This window comes from Diabrotica undecimpunctata, chromosome 9, assembly GCF_040954645.1.
Source record: "Diabrotica undecimpunctata isolate CICGRU chromosome 9, icDiaUnde3, whole genome shotgun sequence".
NCBI classification, from domain to species: domain Eukaryota; kingdom Metazoa; phylum Arthropoda; class Insecta; order Coleoptera; family Chrysomelidae; genus Diabrotica; species Diabrotica undecimpunctata.
Genome location: NC_092811.1, coordinates 107,954,829 through 107,976,859, shown reverse-complemented (window position 1 = coordinate 107,976,859; position 22,031 = coordinate 107,954,829). Strand labels below are relative to the sequence as shown.

General features: G+C 35.0%; 1 protein-coding gene across 2 annotated transcripts in view; it reads right to left on the bottom strand.

The window, feature by feature from the left end:
* Positions 1-22,031, bottom strand: part of MnM (myomesin and myosin binding protein) — a 41,239-nt gene that overhangs the window by 13,995 nt on the left and 5,213 nt on the right. Inside the window, exons 2-3 of one of the 2 annotated variants that reach the window (XM_072543976.1) lie at positions 15,699-15,743; positions 2,582-4,411 (exon numbers count right to left, since the gene is read on the bottom strand). In XM_072543976.1, coding sequence (XP_072400077.1) covers positions 2,582-4,411; positions 15,699-15,743 — 1,875 coding nt within the window. The remainder of the gene's footprint in view (positions 1-2,581; positions 4,412-15,698; positions 15,744-22,031) is intronic. The other variant, XM_072543977.1, reaches the window with a different exon arrangement.

Sequence of the window (22,031 nt, the reverse complement as noted above, 5' to 3'; positions counted from 1 at the left end):
CGATTCTCTGGCACTCAAATGAAGAATTGACAAAATTTGAAAATCGCGTAACTCTGAATTCGTGGACGTCTTAGTCGAGGTATTACTGTATTTAGAATTGTTGATTTTTTTAACGAGCAATTTAAAAATACTTCCGTATAATTCTACACTTACCCCTAGAATAAATGAGTTTGAATCATTTCAACTTTTGACTTCCTGCTTATAAGGTTGATGGGTTTTAAATAGGATTATTTGATTGATATTTAATTTTGTTTTGGGGGTGGTCATGACCCCTGTGACCCCCACCCCTCTTGGATCCGCCACTGACAACGATATCCTAACAGAAACGGCAGACGAAATAGTAACCGATAAATTTTAGGATCAACTACAATTAGAATGTGAAAACGTGCAAAAGGGGGATGCAGTTATAGTCCTGGGTGATATGAACGCCAAGTCAGAATCCTTTGGTACGCATAGTTTACATGAGATTAATAGCAACAACAAACATTCATGGATTATCTTTATAAAGAAACGGTAAAGCACGGTTCACAAAAATCCTGCCCTTTCACTTTGTCTGTTGATGATTTATATAACTACTTTGGTAACCTTATTCTCTCTGGATACCACATAGGAGAAGTATTCGGAATGTCGAGGGGACTCTCACTCGCTTCTAGTTAGTAATACTATGAGTTAGAACAGATTTGAACAGATTCATAGACTTTTACATTTTAACGATAATACGTTGTATCAACAAACCGATAAAGCATTCAAAGTTCAACCCCTAATTGACCATCTCAATGAACGTTTTCATTATTATTATCGGCCATTCAACGGAAGTTTTCCGTAGTGGAGCCGTATTATGGACTTATGCTTCATTCAATGAAGTAGTTTATTCGAGGAAAACCCATCCGTTACGGATATAAATTCTGGTGCATTGCGACCAGTAAAGGTTACCTTGCAAAATTTCATCCCTCTACTAGAAGTAGAGATAAATTATAGGATAACTCGTTAGGAAATACCGTAACAGAAAAGCTTTGTATAGGCTTGTATAGACTAACAGGAATGTGTTATCTACATTGATAAATTTTTTACATTTTACAGTTAGTAACAAATCAAAAGATACACTGTAGCGGCACAATTAGAAAAGACAGGATTGAAAGAGCCCCACTTAAATAAATAAAAAAAAAATGAAACTTCCCACGTTCTGCATAGCGAAGTTCTTAAGCTCACTCTTGTTCTCTGGAATGATATTATTAAAGTTACTATGGCAACTATTTCAATTTCAGAAATATTTACTATAGAAGCTGTATGGGATGGTCCATAAAAGATAAAAGATGGTCCATAAAAAAACTATAGCGGTTCCTCAACCAAACATAGAACACACGGCCGTAATAAACGCAATGCAAAATTGTAGAATAGACAGCAAATATATTAACTTAATAAAAGAAACTATGAACCAAGCTACAGCTACATACTACCTAAATGAAAATGAACACACGAACCCTGTACCATTAAACAGGGGAGTCAAACAGGGAGATACTTTATCACCCAAACTGTTCACCTTAGTTTTGGAGGACGGTTTTAAAAACCTAAATTGGAAATATAAGGGAATAAACATCAATGGCCGCTACCTCAGTAATCTACGATTTGCAGATGACATAATCCTGATAGCTACTGACCTACAAGAAATGCAAACCATGCTTTTAGAACTACATATCGAATCTTCTAAAATAAGACTGAAAATGAATTTAAACAAAACAAAAGTCATGCACTCCGAAGACACCGTGACAATAATAAACGATAAAGTTATAGAAAAAGTTGAAGAATATATATACTTAGGACAAAAAATAATACTAAATAGGGAAATTCAAACTGAAGAAATAAAAAGAAGAAGAAAGTTAGCTTGGGCAGCATTCGGTAAACTGAACTATATACTCAGAAATCAACAAATTCAATTACATCTTAGATCTAAAGTTTTTGATGCATGCATTATTCCGATATTAACTTATGCGGCACAAACATGGACAATCACAAAAAAGAATATGAATATACTTAGAGTCACTCAACACGCGATGGAAAGAGCAATGCTAGGTATATCACTTAAGGACAAGAAAACAAACACATGGATAAGACAGAAAACCAAAGTCACCGATGTGGTGCAAAAATCATTAAAGTTGAAATGGGAATACGCTGGACATGTAGTTAGGAGCGATCTAAACAAATGGCACAGATCAATTTTAACCTGGAGACCATACCAACACAAAAGACCCAGAGGCAGACCTCCTATGAGATGGACAGATGATCTGAAAAGGACTGCCGGGAAAAATTGGCTACAAGTAGCGTACAATAAAAAACAATGGAAAGGAAGACTTGAAGAGGCTTATGTTCAGATGTGGACGTGAATGGCTAGACGAAGAAGAAGAAGAAGAAGACTTATTCGATAAACTAAGTCAACATGTGGCTTCTTTGCCGCAACATTTAAATTACAGTTATACCGCTAAAAACCTTAGGATGATTTTGACTGTATCCTTTAAATAAAAAAAATAAAGAAATAAATCTAAAAAATAAATTTAAACAAAGAACATACGTTTTTATTACTTACCCTTTTGATTTTCATCAGGATAAAGAACTAACATAAACTCCGAACTTCCTGTTAAGTTCTCGCTATTATCTCTTGATAATCTAGACTTTCGTAACTGTTTGGGACTTGGAGAGAGATTCTTGTCGTTTCGAGGCGGTTTCTCAATTTTAACTTTGTATACTTTATGATCACTAACTTTTTCTGGACTGGGACTGGGACTTCTGCTTGATCTGCCAGAACTACTTGAAATATTAGATGACGCGGAGGTTAAATAGTTTGAAGTGGTTACTTCTTTTTTAATCTTAATATCAGGACTACCATAAGCCATATCCCGAGTTACTGTACTGTCGGCTCTAGAGAATATTTCTTTATTAAGTTTAGCTTCCAGTTCTCTTTTATTGGCTATAGTATTTAAGTCTCTTCTATGTGGTAAGGGGGAGGCCTCTGGCGTCTTTGTAGGACTTTTTATTTTTGTGCGCATAGGACGCACTGGTGGAGCGCTTTGCTCTAAGGGAACTGTCGTGGGTATCATCTTCTGATCGTCTTCTACTCTAGTAGAAGATGCAGACCTCGGTTTATTTTTTCTCCTAGCAGCAGGTGTTACTGGTGTCTCAGGAATATCTCTTGGTTGACTTCTACTTCTTGGGGGTGGTTCTACAATACCTCTTTTTGTATCAGGAATAAATATAATCTCTGATTCTTCGCTAGGTTCGCTTATTCCATAAGGACTTTCAGCCTTTATACGAAATTTGTATTCACTGCCTTCTATCAGATCTCCCAACATCGTTGTAAGCTGTCTGCTAGTGGCAGCTTTTAACCAAACATTCCAACCTAACCTATAATACTCTATAATGTAATTCCCTATTTTACAACCACCATCATCATTAGGTGTATTCCAAGATAGAGTTACTGATCTGCCCAAAGCCATTACTACTCTAGCTCTTCCCGGAGGAGAAGGTTTATTTGTTACAGTTACTAAGAAAGATTGCGTATGTTCCCCCAATTTGTTGACAGCTTTTACCAAATATTCACCTCTATCTTCTCGTTTAGCTTCGGTTATTTTCAAAATTGATGAATTATCGACGTGTTCGATTTCGCAGTTATCGTCGTTTTTAATCGATTCTCCGTTATGGCTCCAAAAAACCAATGGAGTCGGATGTCCCGCAACAGAAACTTTAAGTCGTATTAGCTCTCCCATTTCAAATAGCAAGCCATCTTCGTATTGCCTTGGGAGTCTAACTGTAGGAGGAGCTTCAACCACCAATTTACATTTGGTAGAAACATGACCTGCACGATTAGTAGCAGTGCACTTGATCTCACCTTCATCAGATAAGGAGCACTGATGTATGGTTAAAACGCTTCTGTCATTTTCAGTAAGGATTCGTATTCTTCGACTACTAAAAATTTCAAAGGCGTCTTTGTACCAACAAACTTTTGGAGGTGGTTGGCCAAGAAAATGGACTACAAACTCAGCTTTTTCGTTTTCTAAAGCACTAGTGTCCTGTAATTCCTGTGTGATTCGCGGTGCTGTTACGGCAGATCTTTGTAGTGTTACTGTTATAGGTTCCGATAGTTCACTAGGATCAGAAATACCTACGGCGTTCTCAGCACTAATTCTAAACTGATACCTCCAGCCTGGTTCAAGTCCACTAATGGTAAGCTCGTTAAGCTGTACAAGAAGAGGGGTGGCCCTAACCCAGTGTGGCGAACCAGTTCGTCGATGTTCGACCAAGTAACCGGAAATTGGAGATCCTCCATCGCTAGGTGGTTTGGTCCATCGTATGGTGACTAAATCGGGAGTTTGTTCTGCCTCAGCAACCAGAAATGGTTTTCCAGGAGCATGAGGACGAGCTGCAACAAATAAAAAAGAGTTTTTAATTAAAATCAATAAAAGAATCTTATATTTACGAAAAAAAAACATACTGAACATAGTGGATTACATGACGTATTCATTTGTGAATTAACAATTTTGTGGAGTCTCTGGTTAAATTTTGATTTTTTTATGACTCAATACATTTTCGTACTTTGATATTATTGAAACTTTTGGTCAAGAGAAGTATAAAAAAGGTAAGACAAGTTAAAAATGAAAAAAATATGTTCTTTAAAACGTTAATAAGAGTAAATGGAGAAGAAAGAATATACAGTACTAAATATGGAGCATAAGGAAGTAATTAAATAGAATCATGGTGAAATGAGAAAAATAATTCTCAGAGTTAACCAAAGAAACCTAAAAACAAAAATAGACTTCAGATAATAAACAGAGAAGATGCCTTATAAACAAATATAAAAAAAACTAAAGTAATGGTCATCGATAGAAATAGGAATAGCCAATCAGACGTTCTTCTTCTGAAGAATCTTATAAGCAATTTTTGTTTTTGATAATTTCGATCATTATATCATGTGTAACCCTATCGAAGGCTTTTTTATAGTCTATGTAGCAGACACAAAGGTCTTGACTAATATCTAAGTATATTTAAACATAAAGATTAGAAGCAAATAATGTCCCTCTTGTGCGAACACTACATAGGATGGTTTTTAGCTCATGTGATCTGAGAATAATAATTGTTCGATAGTTTTTGTTTTCTTTTGAATATCCTTCTTCTAACCAGAAATTAGATACAGATATTAATTCGTTATATTCCCTTATCACGATTAGGGGAGGGTTTATCATCATAATTATTGGAAACTCCCTGGAAAATTGCCGCGTTAATGCAAGTGAATAGAGGTGGACTATTCCAGAATATTCTAGTACATAATAACTTGTATAAACTAACTTTAGTTGATAAGATATTGTCGTGCTGTAAACTTATAAATAAATATATTTACATAAATTAGAACCGCTCGTTTTATTTAAAAACTCTACTTGGTATCACGGTGTGAGATTTAAAAATAAATTCAGCAATGACTTTTGAAAAAGACTTTTGAAATTTTTGAAAAGTATTGTTCATCGGGAATATCCACGTAGTTCGGTAGTGGTCTTTGTAAAAAACGAAGATTTAAAAAGTAAGTGCGTGCCTGGCCAAAGATGCGGCTTCCAGAACTTTCAGTAAAACAGTTGCTTAAGCAACTAGAAGAACGCGATGAAGACTGCAGCGGGTCCAAGAAGATGCCCCAAGAACGACTGAAGAATGTTTTCAACAAGAATGGAGACGACCCAGAGACATTCCAGTTTCAATCAGCAGAAGAAACAGTTTTAACAAAAATGAATGAGAAATTTGAAAATGTTTCTCAAATGATCGTAGAAACTTCTAGACAAAAAGATAATAAATTCAAAAATGTTTCTAGAAGATTCGACGAGAAATTTGAAAATGTCTCGCATATGATTGAAGAAACGTCTCAAATTATTAAAGAAGCAGCTAGACAAAATGACGAGAAATTCGAAGAAGTTTCTAGAACATATAAGATACAGAAAAATGTAAACGACGTAGAAGAGAAGATCAAACAATTAGAGACCATGATAACCAATACAAAACTGCTACCACCAGTTGATGCAGTAGTTTTAGATCCCGTAGTGAACGGAGAATCACCTAGAGACGAAACGACACATCATATGAGATTCAAATTGCTACCATTTGATGAAAAGTCTTCTTGGTCCATATCATCATCATTGGTGCTACAGCCCTATAAAAGAGCCTCGACCTTCCCAAGTCTATTACGCCAGTCAGTTCTATCCATTGCCAACTGTTGCCAGTTTGCTGCGCCTATTTGTCTACCCCTACCTCTACTTCCCACATGTTGTGACATAAGGATTCTTCTAGGAGGGTTGTTCTGCTGTGATCTTGCCAGATGTCCTGCCCATCTTAGTCTTCCTATTTTTATAAAGGATATACTACGTCTTTACCACCAAATATATGTTTATATCTGTGATATATCTCGTATTTGAGTTCTTGGTCCATATACCTTAGACAATTTGAAACTATTGCGACAGCCAATCATTGGACAGAACAAGAAAAAGTTGTTTCCTTGGCTGCAGCTTTACGAGGTAATGCTGTGGATATCCTAAGATCGATTCCTAAGTGCCAAGAAAAATGTTACCAGACCTTGTTCACTTGAGTAGTTAAACGTTACGGATATGCCCCAAGTCTACAAAGTACAAATAAGAAGTAGAATTCAACGAGCAAATGAGAATTTGTAAAAATGCAAGTAGATGTTGCTCGTGTAGCGAGGTTGGCTTATCCGGAGGTACCAGATAACATTTTGGAAGAAATTGCTGTAGATACCTTCGTAAATGGGTTGAGAGACAGTGAACTACAGAAAACTTTACAACTAATAAGACCGAAAGTTTTATATGAAGCGCTCGCCATTGCCTTGGAACACGAAACAACTAGTTGAGCTTCACGGAGCTATCGAGTACGAACCTCTGAAGAGAGCGACGAACAAAACGATAAACGTATGGAGGAAATCGTACGGAAAGTAGTTCGTAACACGATGCCGAAGAGACGCGAAACCCGATGTTGGAATGGTGGCGACGTAGGTCACATTCGCCGTAAATTGCAAGAAAATAATACAACAATCAGAAGCTAGAACAGATCGAACACCGGGCTGAAAAAAGTCTTTTAAATGCTGATGCTTAGTCAAGACGGCTATACAGTGCAAATTGTAATCACTGTCTTAAATTAGGAGAACGACTTTGCCCCGTGAGACGAACCACCGTTATTAATGATCAATGGCAGCCTCATCAGCTACAAGACGCTCAAGCAAATGATCAATATATAAAAAGAGTATTGGATTGGATTCGTCGAAGTGAAAGACCTTCTTGGCAAGACATCGGTGCATGTAGTCCAGAAGTTAAGTGTTACTGGAACCAATGAAATTGCCTAGTACTAAAAGATGATCTTCTGTATAAAACCTTTGAGAACGATGATAATACACAATTCAAGCTTAGTTGATTACACCTAAAAGTAAATTATCAGAAGTATTGCGTCAGTTGCATGACGGTGCACCAGGTGGATACTTTGGTATTACGAAGATTCTCTGCAAAAATCTGCGATTCGAGAACGGTTCTATTAGATGAACTGTAAAGATGATGTCCTTCAAAAAACAGTACAATGTTGGTAGTCCTATGGAAAGAGTAGCAATCGACATTGCGGGTCAATTTCCAGAGACGAATAGGGAAAATAAATATATCCTGGTAGCCATGGAATATTTTACGAAATGGACTGAGACCTATGCAATACCAAATCAAGAAGCTGCTACCGTTGCAAAGGTACTTGTTAAATAATTCTTTAGCCGATTTAGTGTTCCCTTGGAGAAGGGAACTCCTTCGCCCTTCCACTCCGGAAGGGCGAAACTTCGAGTTAACCCTTTTCCAAAACGTTTGTAAATTTATTGGTGTCAATAAGACCAGAACGACTCCCCTCCATCCTCAATCAGATGGAATTGTCAAAAGGATGAACCGAACGATGGGTAAACACCTGTCCAAAGTTGTATCAGAACATCAAAGAGATTGGGACCAGCACATTCATTTATTTCTAATGGCCTACCTCTCGACCGTGATTGAAACTACAGACCAGACTCCAACCTGTCTGATGTTAGGTCGTAAAGTTCGTTTGCTCTGCGACCTAGAGTTTGGCTACAGACCTTCCGAAGAACATGTTGCAAGCGAAGATTATGTTGACCACCTGAAGTTAAGAATGAACAACATTCATGAACTTGCCCGACAACACATCACAGTTAGCCAGTGACAGAATGAAAGATCAATATGATTCTCGATGCGAGAATGAAAGCTATGCAGTAGGTGATCTTGATTGGCTTTATAATCCACAACGTCGTGGAGGCTTGTCTCCTAAACTGCAAAGACAATGGGAAGGTCCGTATGAAATGAAAAAGAGAATAAATGACGTAATATACCAAATTAAGAAGTTGCCGAAAGGTAAACCAACAGTAGTTCACATAAATCGTCTTGCACCTTATGCTGGCTCAAATGAAACAGAAGCACGAACCCTTCAACATGAGATCAAAGATGACCGGCGACCAAGATTTAATAAATGTATGTCAAATTACGCAGAGAGAAAGAGTGCTAGATTCGGAGTGACCACAGAAGTTCAACAGGATCTTTTTAGTGTTCCGCATAACGTCTCTCTAGCCCACTGCGTTGCTCAAGATCTTGAGATGACTAAAGGAATCTCATTCATGAAAAAGACAGAAAAGATTTGATTTCACGTTCAAAGCGTCTATGTATCTGTTGATACGTATTTCGTATCGTAAGTCGTAAGTCTCATCAGAACAGTTATTCATAGCCGTTCCTAACGTGAAAAATAATCTTCTCTGTCTTATTCATCTCATCATATTTTATAAGAAGTTGCTGTATATGGTGACCAGGAAGTCATATACAGACAGGGCAAGCTACGAGGATATATGGTGCGCTCTAACTAATTTGAAAAAAATCGTGGGCAATTATGACATCAAGAATTTGGCCTTACCCAAGATAGGCCATGCACTAGAAAATCTGGATTGGAACGTAGTCAGAAGCATATTTGAAGTGATCGTGTCCTTCAAAGACAGTAGACTCTCCCCTAATGGGGGAAAATATCAATAAGACGCCATTGCCCGAACTACATACTTCTGAAGTTGTTACTGTTGATGAATAAGTTATGGATACAGGAATTAACACCACTGTTTCTCCTGCTATAATGAAAGTAAGACTTCTTCTTCGTCTCCTTTTTATATAGACATGACTATGTCTGTTTTTCAATGTGCCTCCATTAAGTTGTCATTCCATCGTTTTCGTGGTTTTCCTACTGATCGTCTTCCTATTGGGAACTGTCTCTTGTCGTCTTTACTACTCTATTTGTTGTCATTCGGCTTATATGATCATTCCATTCTATTTCTTGTTGATATACCCATACCCAGTTGTTGATGTTCTCCATCTTGCATCTACGTCGTATATCTGTACTTCTAACTCCGTCCCATAGTGTCTTACCATCAATTTTTTAAAGTGTTTTCATCTCTGCTGTTTCTAATACCCTTTTGTCCTCTCTGTGTTAGGTCTTGTTACTACCGCGTATGTCATTATTGGTCTGATGACTGTTTTGTAAATTTTGCCTTTCGTTTCTTTCCTTATATTCTTATTTCTCTATATTGTTTCATTCAGGCAGCCTGCGTCTCTGTTTGCTCTATTCACCTGATCTTCAACTGCAGTTTCGAGCTTTCCGTAACTAGATAATGTGATGCCTAGATATTTAAACTCCATCACTTGTTCTATTATCTGACCTTACAGCTCCAATTTACATCTTAGTAAATTTGCTCATGCACTTTGTCTTTTCTGGGTAAATTAACATGTTAAATTTTCTGGCGGTTATATTAAATCGGTGCAGCATACGTTGTAAATCATCTTCACTTTGAGAGAGTAGTATTGCGTCGTCTGTATAGCAGATTATTTTAAGTTCTTTTTCTCTCATTTGGTATCTGGTATTTTTTAGTTCTTACTTGTTTTTATTTCCTGCATAATCAGGTTGAACAATAGAGGACTCAGGGAATCTCCCTCTCTTATCCCATTGCCAGCTTCAATAGGGTGGGTTAGTTCTTCTTCTACTTTTAATTTTATTGTGTTGTTTTGGTTGATTTTGATTTGTCTCGCTTTTTGAAGAGAGATATTAGGATGCTTGATCTCCAATCTTGAGGAATGCTGTTTTGTTCTAATATTTTTTGGATTATTTTTAATAGTTGTTTGGTCAGATCTGGTCCTCCGTACTTTAGAAGTTCTTTCAATATTCTCTCCTCTCCTGGTGATTTTCTATTTTTTAATTTCCTTAACGCTTCCTTTACCTCTTCCTCCTCAATATTTATATCTTCAAAATCCACAAGGAAAATAATTCCTGCAGCTGGCTGTATACCACGTATCACAAAAAGAGGTTAAATCTTAACTGTAAATGGGTATATTTAAAAAACCCTTAAAAGGGCTACATCACATAACATGAACGTTTTCGGAATACGTTCGGAAAACGACAAACGAAGATATAAATAAAAAGAGGTTAAATCTTTGTAAATGGCTATATTTAAAAAACCCTTAAAAGGGCTACATCACATAACACGAACGTTTTCCGAACGTATTCCGAAAACGTTCATGTTATGTGATGTAGCCCTTTTAAGGGTTTTTTAAATATACCAATTTACAAAGATTTAACCTCTTTTTATTTATATCTTCGTTTGTCGTCACCTCTGATGTTGATGGTTCATTACAGTCATCTTTAGCAAATAGGGATCAAAAGTAGTCTACCCATGTTTCCTTCTGAATGTTTTTAGTTTTTATTAGTTTCTCTAGCCCTGCCAATGTTCCCTTTTTATTTGTCTAACTAAAGTATTCGTTTCAGTTCTTATTCGTTTATAGTGGTTGTATGCCTGTTGTATTTGTTGTGTTCTGTATTGTAAAAAGGCTTTCTTCTTTTCTTCGCATTTTGTCTTCACTTCCTCTCTAAACCATGGTGTTTTCTTTTTTGATATGTTAGTGTTCGTTACTTTCCGAAAGTAAAACTTTTTAATATTAATCCTAGTAATTACGACTTTCAAAATTGTTGTGTTTATGTGTAAAAGATGAATGATCAGAATATAGGCCGATTGCACCCGGTGGTTGTAAAAGATATTTTACATCAAAAATTAAAGATTAACAATATTAAGGAAATTAAAAGTATAGGAAGAAATTGTGTAAAAGTAGAAACAAAATGGGAAATCAAAGAACTGATACGTGATGTCGATACATCACAAACTATATGACAATCTCTAAGAATATCATAAGACGCAAACGTCAAGTGGATGGCAAAATAACTAAGCAAGAAAGGAATTCAACTACTTAGAAATACTGAATTATAGCTATAAAAATTTGTTTGAAAATTGTCTAACAAATGAGTAAAAATCTATAAATGAATTATAATCGTAGTAAAAATAATACAAAATCAATCACTAAAAGTTTGAAAAAGTATAAGAAATCATAGAAAAAGATCTACTGATCCAATAACAAGGCATTCGAAGCACGAACAGGGATAATATTATCAAAAAATAAGAAGATATATTATTCAGGTTTTTTCTTTATTGTCTAAAATAAGATATTTTGTAATATTTATAAAAAAAAATGTTTTAGCATATACAGGAAATACACATTTTATGTAATACTTGGATGTGGTGCAAAAGAAATAAATGTCATGCCAATTTTTTGACGTCAAAAAGTTTTAGGTTAAGATGTGTTAATGTTAATCAAGTCGATTAAATAGTCGCACCCACATAATTCGAAATATTTTTGTGTATGTGATTTCGGAAATAGTTGACACTATCATTAAAGTGTAAAAAGTTTTTTTTTCTAGTAAAATTTAAGCAAGACTAACTTATAACCATTTGAGAAACTGCATAACCTGTTACTTCTTTGATACTGTTCGTTATGTGTTTGAATTTTTATTCTATTGTTTTCTTCTATGCTTTAAATTTTCCATCAAATCTCCTTTGGTACAAGCACTGTAAGCTGTCATTTTTTAGGCTTTGTATGTTGCAATTTTAGTAATAATTTATTGTTCTGTCTTCAATTTTATTTGATCAATACTAATACTGATACTTTCATTTTAGTATGTCCTTCTTTTACGTAACGTATGTTATTGGCGTCTACTAGCATCATGGCGTCTACACTCCTAGCGGAGTGATTGCCGCCCTCTTTGGGCTCTTCTGATTCATTTGTCTCGGGGAATCAGACCGCATTAACATTTGAGTTTAATGACTTGATTGTGTGACTTGGCATCCTCTACAATATTTGTACATTCTTTCTTGTTTTTGCTTATACTTTTCTATTCTCTAACTCCCATTTTTTTAATGACCGTAATTATCTGGATCTTCCAACTCGTTTTCAGTCTTCATCGTGGTGTGCCTGATACTGGTCTCCATTTGATGAATTTCTTGATAACTGCTTTTCCCTGTGCGTTGATAAATCTGATGGTTTCTTCTCCTTTCAAAAGTTCTCTTATTTCGTAGTTCATCAGTTTTCTAAATTCATTATTACCTAAGTTTAGTAAATCTGCTGGGATCCTCAGTCTTTCTTCATCCTTCTGTGTCAGGCACGTTACTTCAGCACCATATGTGATTATTGGTCTAGTTGCTACTCTGTAAATTTTCAGTTTAGTATTCAGAGTAATCTTCTTATCTTTGAGGAAGTTGTATTTCCAGTAAGTTCTGTTTCTTGCTAAAATTCTTTTATTGATTACTATGCTACTATCATTAATTCATCTGCTGATAAGCCAGTCCATTGAGTTTCGGAGTCATGAGTATTTATTCCTGCCAATTCCTCTTTTTCCGTAGATATTTCCGTTGAGTATCAACTGCATTATCCTGTATCTGCTTCCTCTCATTATATGCCCCAGATATTCGAGTTTTCTCTTTTTTATCATCTTTATTAAGTCGCCTTCACCTTGAGCTACTCTGTTCAAGACTTCTCTGTTTGAAATGTGTTGAACCCATGATATTCTGAGCATTCTACGATATAACCACATCTCGAAGGCTTCTAATTTGTTCATCATGTTAACCTTCATAATCCAGGTTTCACATCCATACAGTAATACAGGATACACATAACATTTTAGAAACTTAATTCTCAGCTGTAAGTTCAGCTGAGAATGCTCAGAATAGATCTAAGTTTCATAAATGCTCCTCTTGCAATTTCTATACGAGTTTTAATATCTTCATTCGGATTTGGCGTCTCGTTTATCCAACATCCTAGGTATTTAAAATGGTTAACTTTTGTTATTGGTTCATTATTGACAATTAGTTGTATAGCGCCGAGGTCTTGTTTACTAACCACAAGTAACTTTGTCTTTGTTGTATTTATGCTTAGTCCGTTATTAGAGCATTCTCTAGTGACTCGATTTATAAGGAATTGGAGATCTTCGATATTAGATCTGCGTATCTGATGTTGTTAATAGTTTCTCCTCCGATTCGAACTCCACATTGCATTTCCAAGGCTTCGTTAAAAATTATTTCTGAGTAAACGTTAAACAAAGTTGGGGACAACACACAACCCTGTCTAACACCTCTTTGAATACAAATGTTGTCTGTTTCTTTGCCGTCTACCAATATAGATGTTGTAAAAGTCTCAGATCTTTATCATCTATTCCAATCATTTCTAGATATTCGAACAGCCTACCATGTTGAACCCTATCAAACGCCTTCTCAAAATCTATAAAACAGACGTAAATTGGTTTCTGTACTTCCCATGATCGTTGAAATAGTGTTAGCATTGAGAACAAAGCTTCCCTTGTTCCCAATCCTTCTCTGAAACCGAATTGTTTATTTCCCATTGTGTCTTCACATTTCTGCTTGTTTCTATTAAGAATTATCCTATGAAATAGCTTGAGAGAGTGACTCATGAGACTAATTAGTCTAAAGTCTTTACATGATGATATATTAGGTTTTTTTGGAAGTGGGATAAATGTAGACTCCAACCATATTCGTGGCAGTGTTCCAGTTTCGTATATGTGGTTATAAAAACTTCAAAATTTCAAAATCGTTCAAACTCATATTCGCCAATATTTAACCTTATCATATTAACTGTATTTTTTCTTGAGCATATTAATTATTTTTTATCTTAATTTATTGTCAAACCCCTTTTGTATGTTTTCCTTCACACTTTCTGCCTATAAACTTTTTAGGTTTCTGCTAATCGTCGATTGCAACGTCGATGTTATAATATTGTACCTTTCCTTTTGGTAGTTCTTATTGTCCCTTCTATAGCGCCATTAAATAATGATGTTGATGGAGAGTCGCCCTGTCGTACTCCAGTTGCTATTTCTATATTTTTGGAGATGCCGTCATCTGTTATTATTGCTGCCGTCGATCCTTTCATTGTCATTTTCGTAAGCTTTACGAGCTTCATTTTTTGAGGTTTTTCAGGTCTTTTATTAGGTACGTCTTATTACGCTGTCAAATGCTTGCTTGAAATCTATGAACAGGATATGCAAGTCGATGTAATGTACGTAACACTTCTCATTTGACTGTGTGATTATGTGTATTGCGTCTATTGTTGACCTTTTCTCTCTAAATCCCTCCCGGTAGTCTCCTATTTTAGTTTCAATGTATTTTGAGTAGTATTTGTACGATTAATGATGTCAATATTTTGTAGCACTTTACTCCTCTATAGTTGTTACATTGTGTGGTGTCTCCTTTCTTTAGAACACCAAATATCCACCCTGTTTTTCATTCTTCGTGCATTCTTTCTTCTTTCCAAATCCTTCTTATTAGGTTGTATATTTCGTTACATTCTTCTCCGCCTCGTTTTATTCCGGAGCATAAACGTCCGCCTATACACTGGGCTGGAAGTTTATGCTTTCAGAATTTTCCTCTAGGATTACTGTTGATTAAGAGTGGTTGCACAAGAAACTCGTCTTGTACTATCTGATATAGTCTGGTGTTGATTATACTATGGTATACTGCTATAGTATACCATCACGCAAGAATACCATTATTCTTATAACCTAAACCTAAAATTATAAATACATAAGTTCGCAGAAAAATTTAAAGAACTTATGAGCACTGAAGTAATTGAGTAATACTGAAATATGATGTAAATAAAAAACATCGTGAAAACCTTTTTTTATTAGAAAACATTTTAAAAACGTCTACAAAGACGTTTTAAATGTGAACATACATATAAAGAGTATTGTGGTATCATACGTACAAAATTATTTTGTACAAACATATTTGTACAGAATAATTTCTATACTTTTAATAGATGATGGAAAGTGTTCTAATATGTTTTGCCTCTTTATTGATGTGCACCCGCGTTGTTATTGTTGTCGTCGATCTATATATAGTCTTGAGGCATTGAGATATATTTAATATGATTTATTAGATATCAAAACAAACAAGTCACAAACACATGTATGTTTTAAAAATACAATAAGCAAAAACTTTTTTTTCGATCGTTCGAAAGTTATTAATCCGTAGTTTCTAAATTGTGTGTCTTTACAATGGCAAAGTAAAATAAAATTCTTATTTTAACTTCATTATTATTTCCCTGAAACTAAGTTTGAATTTTAATATTTAAATTGTTTTTTTTTTATTAACTATTAATTATTTTAATACATATTAGTAAAAGCGTGAAGTTTATAAACCAATGATATTGTTTATTGTATTTTTTGTTTCATAAAGTAAGCATATAATTACAAACCTAATATTATTCTGCTAAGCCTACTCGTACTACTGAAGCAATCTACTGCAAAAGCAAAAAATGTAAGCAATTGGTTTCTGTAACATAATTTATACAGGGTGTTTCAAAAAGGTATACCATAAATTAAATCACACATTCCGGGGACAAAAATAAATTGATTGAATCCAACTTACCTTAGTACAAAAGTGTAGATAAAAAAAGTTACAGTCCTTTGAAGTTGCAAAATAAAAATTGTTTTTTTGCATTATCTCCTAAACTACTTGACATTTTGTAATAAAAATGGACACGTTACTTTCTTGTTCTGAAAGCATTTTTTATACAATAAAAACAACAAAATCTAAGCGCACAGAAAAAATTTAAGGAGAGTGTGCAGCCCTAAATCCCCCCAAACTTTTGATTACTTCAAATAAAATGAATTTTGTGGCATCATTAGTTTAACACATTATTTTTAAAACTTTTTTGCCTCTTATCACTTTTTCGAAAAACTAGGTTTTTTCTAGTTGGCCATAAAATTAAATTAGTTTCTACGGATACAATAATTACAAACAGTTCCATCAATAATAGTCAATAATTTGAAGCTATCATTTATTGTGTGAATAAGAATAATATTAAAAATTGTGATATTACAATGGCCTACACATTTCAGGAAATGGCAGATATGCATTTAACTTTGGGTAAGTTGGATCAGATTAAATTATGATTTCAATAAACTATCGGGAATATCGTAGGTGAATGTCAAGGAAATAGTGCAGCAGCCGCAAAGCGTTATGCAGTAAAATACCTCAATCGAAATACACCCGATAGACGATTATTTCTGACCATTGATCGTCGTTTACGGATAACGGGTACATTCCAGCCGCAAGTTTCTCGCAATAGTGGTCGTCCAATAATGGATGCAACTGATGAAGACATTTTAGAAATCATTGAAGAAGTCCCTGGAACAAGTACAAGGGTAATAGCTGCTCAACAAAATGTTCTTCACGTAAGGGTTTGGAGGCGTTTGAAAGATCAGCTGCTTAAACCCTATCACTTAACAACGGTTCAAGAGTTATTGGTTGAAGATTATCTTAAAAGGATTGGATTTTGCGATTGGTTGTTAATGGAAAACACTCGAAATGTTAATTTTATTAGAAATATTTTGTTTATCGACGAGGCTACCTTCAGTAGAAATGGAATATCAAACCATCATATCGAGCACATTTGGACCGACAAAAATTCTCACGCTAAACAAACGACTCATCACCAAAGGACTTTCAAAGTTAATGTTTGGGCAGGAATTGTGGATAACAATCTAATAGGCCCAGTATTTCTTCCCTACAATTTACATGGTGATAATTATTTGCAGTTCTTGGCAAACGATTTACAAGAGTATTTGGAAGACGAGAATATTGCAATAAGGCAAAATATGTGGTTTCTACAAGATGGCGCTCCACCGCATTACAATTATTATTAATATATTAGTAATGAAGTCCGGGAATACCTTTGCAGGTAGTATCCTGGTTGGTGGATTGGAAGGGGTCGTGACGCACCTATTTCTTGGCCACTCAGAAGTCCAGGTTTTAACCCCATAGACTTTTGCTTTTGGGGGTTTATAAAAGAGAAAGTGTATTCTGTAACAATAGACAACGAACAACAATTGAGGGTTAGAATAATTGAAGCTGCAAATCAATTTCGTCAGAAAAATATGATTTTTCAGCTCATTTGGTTTTCCCTATTAAAACGATACCGAATGTGTATTGAAGAAAATGGGGGTCATTTTAAACATTTATTGTAATATCATATTTATAGAGGTTATAGACATTTTTTGTACTTGTTAATTCATTTAAGCCATTTATTTAGTTGCGCGTAATTTTTTAAAGGTTAATCAAAAGGGCCGTAACTCAATAAAAACTGTTTTTTGAAAAAAGTGATAGGAGGCAAAATTTTTTTAAAAATAATGTGTTAAACTAATGATGCCACACAATTCATTTGATTTAAACGTACTCAAAAGTTTGGGGGGATTTAGCGCTGCACACCCTCTTAAAATTTTTCTGTGAGCTTAGATTTTGTTCTTTCCTTTTTATGAAAAATGCTTTCGGAACAAGAAAGTAACGTGTTCATTTTTATTACAAAATGTCAAGTAGTTTAGGAGATAATGCAAAAAAACAATTTTTATTTTGCAACTTCAAAGGGCTGTAACTTTTTTGTGTACACTTTTGTACTAAGGTAAGTTGGATTCAATCAATTTATTTTTGTCCCCGAAATGCGTGATTTAATTTATGACATACCTTTTTGAAACACCCTGTATATAAGCGTATATAACAAGTGGTACTTCACATTTTAATAAAAGCGTTTCATATATGAATACACACACCAGCAGTTCATCTAAAAGTAAATCAATAAGCTTACAATAATTATAGAAAAAAAAATTTCAAAGAATAACTTACAAGAATAAAAATAATAGTAATCAGTAAAGAACCAATAAGATATAAAGTGGAAGTCGATGGACATAGCCAAAACAAAAGGGTACTGGAAACAGCAGTAATGAGAATATTGACAAGATTTACAGGAAACACACTGAAAAACCGAATAAGAAGTGACGAGATTTGAACAAAAAACTAGACACTAAATAGAAAAAATAATGGAACAATCACATCAGTAGAATGGCCACAAGAGTCGTTAAAATAGCAGGGGACAAATCACCAAGTGGTATAGTAGAAGCCATAGTTATAATGTATTTCAGGTAAGATAGGCAATGTATTTCTTATGGAAGAACGGCCAACCACGTTGCCGCTTTGCCCCGAGCGGCGCATCAGGACCGAATTTACGAATCATAGCACTGGAATATACGCGCACACAACAATTGCCTACGGTTGTATAAAAGACTATCATTATTAACACTAGAAATTATATAAGTATATATATTTATCGTATTGTATAGGCTAAACTACTTGCATTTTTTTGTATATATGTATATAAGTATTTACGAGGTATTAGATATTTTATGTACACGAGCATTTTTTATAGAAATAATTTTTTTTTTGTTTATTCTCTTATTTAACTCAGGTAAATTAATGAGTAAAGATTTTTAAAACGAAGCGCGAACGGTTTTGATTTCTCAGTCTATCGCCAAACTACCACACACCTACCACTGTGCCGACATAAGCGGTATCGCTGCGCTCCCTATGAACAACACTGCATTCTAACTGTGGCTTTTTTTATAGAAGAAGTATCAATAGATCGCGTAAGAGATGGAGTGACAATCTTCTATAGAAGCAACAACCCACCAATGAACAAGGAAACCTTTACTTATGTAAAGAAAGTAGAAGAAGAAGACCTTACGAGAATTTGTAGCCGCCAATTTGATAAAAGTAAAACATAAAAAAGTTCAACTCTAGAACCATGGACACAGAAAAGTAATATTTTTTTGAAGAAAAACAGAACCAAGTTCGTTTTTTATAAGTATAACAAAGATCAGAAATATATAAAAAAAATATATATAAATACTAGAATTTCTAACATGGTGTGAAAAACAGAATTCCAAATCACTGATAAAACGGCGTCTTGTGTCACTGAATATGAAATCCGCATGTATTAAAAAAATTGGGCTTAAAGAGTTGTGTGCACGGTGTGTATATTACACTGTACAGTATTTCAGCTACATGTGAATTTCTACAACGTTATAAAACAAAACAAATAATAGGCTGCGCCAGGGAGACCCTCTGTCTTGTATACTGTTAAATCTTGCTCTGGAAAAAGTAATACGTATGTCACAAATCACAACCACTGGTTCAATATGTAATAAATCAGTGTAAATCCTGGCTTATGCTGATGATATCAATATTGTTGGGAAAACGGAAAACGCTGTACGAGAGGCGTGTGTAGCATTAAAAGAATCAGCTACAAAAATGGGTTTAATAATAAACACCAACAAAACGAAGTATATGAAAATAAGCACGCAACCACAAATCCTACGATCACTCGTTATAGAAAACGACGTCATCGAAGCAGTGAACGAATTTGTATACCTCGGAGCGCTCCTTAACACTAAAAATAATACTACCGCAGAGATAAACCGAAGAATTTGACAGGCCAACAGATGCTATTTTGGGCTCAATCTCCTCCTTAAATCCACAATTATATCGAGAAATACAAAAATAAAACTCTACAAAACAATAATACGTCCAGTCCTAACATATGGTCAGAGACCTGGACTCTAAAAATAATGAAAACATGTTAGAAAAGTACTAAGGCGAATCTATGGAGCAGTGAATGACAATGGAGTGTGGAGAAGACGATACAACTTCGAAAATTTATAAAATATACCAGGAACCTGATATCGTAAAACATATTAAAAGAGGACTACTGAGGTGGATAGAACATGTAATGCGGATGGAACAAAATGACCCAGCTAGAAAAACGCTCCTTGATAGACCCATTGATCAGAGAACAAGAGGAAGACCCAGAACAAGGTTCCTTGATAACATCGATGAAGACATGAGAAATATGGGAATACTTACTTTGCAGAGAAAGGCGATGGATAGCGACGACTGGAGAGAAATTTTTGAGGAGGCTAGGACCCACGCAGGGATGTAAAACCAGAATGATAATGATGAGGATACAAAACATAATCACTATAAAACGTAATCACTACAAAACGTGAATCACTACACTGCTGAGTCAAAATGACAATCTTTGCAATGGCGCCAACCCAGTTTTCATGTCATAAAATTCAAACATAAATTTTCGAAAAAGAAAATCATAGCATGTCTCTTTGGAAAAACTATTTTATTAGATCATTTTCTGCCTATAGAGACCAAATATTATAAGTCCAAAAAAAGTTGGAAGGTGGACAAGTTTAAAAAATTTAAATTTCATTATTATCTATTTCCTTCTCGACCTTCACTAAGTATTACTTTTTGTATATCCAGCATACCTTTCAAGTTTGTCTGTAATTAAATTCACTTCACTTTATGCAAATAGATTTTATGTTATACGCAAATTTACTACTTTGCCTCAGTGCCAAATTTAAAATTAACTTGATTATGAATTTGCTATACTCTTTATTGGAAAAATTAGGTTTAGTATCAATAAACAATAGTGCCCTATATATTTCTTTTAAAATCCTATGCTTGACTTCTACAGGTTGCGAAGGACAAAAAACTGATTGGTTTTATTTGATGAAATATTTGAAACTGATGAAATCAAGTTAATCTCAATATTTTCCAGTTAATATCGAGATTCACCAGTCTAGTCATGAAGAGTCGGTGTCAAGTTGATTTGATCGATATGTAATCCGTAGCTGATGGACAATTTCGTTTCATCTTTGTATATCAGGATCACCTTACAAAATTCGTAAAATTAAGATCTTTAACTTCAAAAAAGGCAGATGAAGTAGCTACACATTTGGTAGAAATTTTCTGCATTTTTGGAGCACCTTCAATACTCCAATTAGATAATGGCCGTGAGTTCGTTAACACAGTAATAAATTAACTGAAAAATATGTGGCCAGATTTAAAAATTGTTCATGGAAAGCCTCGGCATAGTCAGTCGAAAGGAGTAATCGTGACATTCAGTATATTCTAATAACGTGGATGCAAATAAAACAGTCTCCCTACGAAGCAATGTTTGGTTCGAAAATAAAAGTTGGTCTATCGGATTTTATCTTTCCAAAGGACTGTAGTAATGAAATAGAAGAAGAGGATGTTCTAGGTACCTCCTTTTGTCTGGAGGAGATGAGCGGTACGATCTACCAAAGAAAAGATAATAAAGCGGCTGGCCTAGACGATATACGAACAGAACAAAACTTTGGACCAAAAACTCTAGAGTGGTTCGTACAAACGATGATGTCCGTATATTCCAAATCCCCAAAATCTGGAGGAAAGCTAGAATGGTGGCCTTTAAAACCAGGAAAGGATCCGGCAGATACAAAGAGTTTTAGACCTGTCTCTCTTTTGTGTCACCTTTTCAAGGCGTTCGAAAGAATGATACTAAACCAGATCGCTAAATCTGTGGACACTAAAATTATTCCTGAACAAGCAGGGTTTAGACCCGGAAAATACTGCTGCAGTCAAACTCTTAATCTCACCCAACATATTGAAGATGGGTTTGAATGGAAATAAATAACAGGAGTAGCGTTCATAGACCTGACTGCCGCCTATGACACAATTAACCATCAACGGCTACTGGTAAAACTCTACGAAATTACGAAGGATTTCCGACTAACAAGAATAATGAAATGTCTTCTCCAGAATAGACGCTTCTACGTAACGCTCCAGTCCAAGAACAGTCGGTGGAGGGATCAAAAAAATGGACTCCCACAGGGAAGTGTCCTCGCGCCATTGCTATACAACA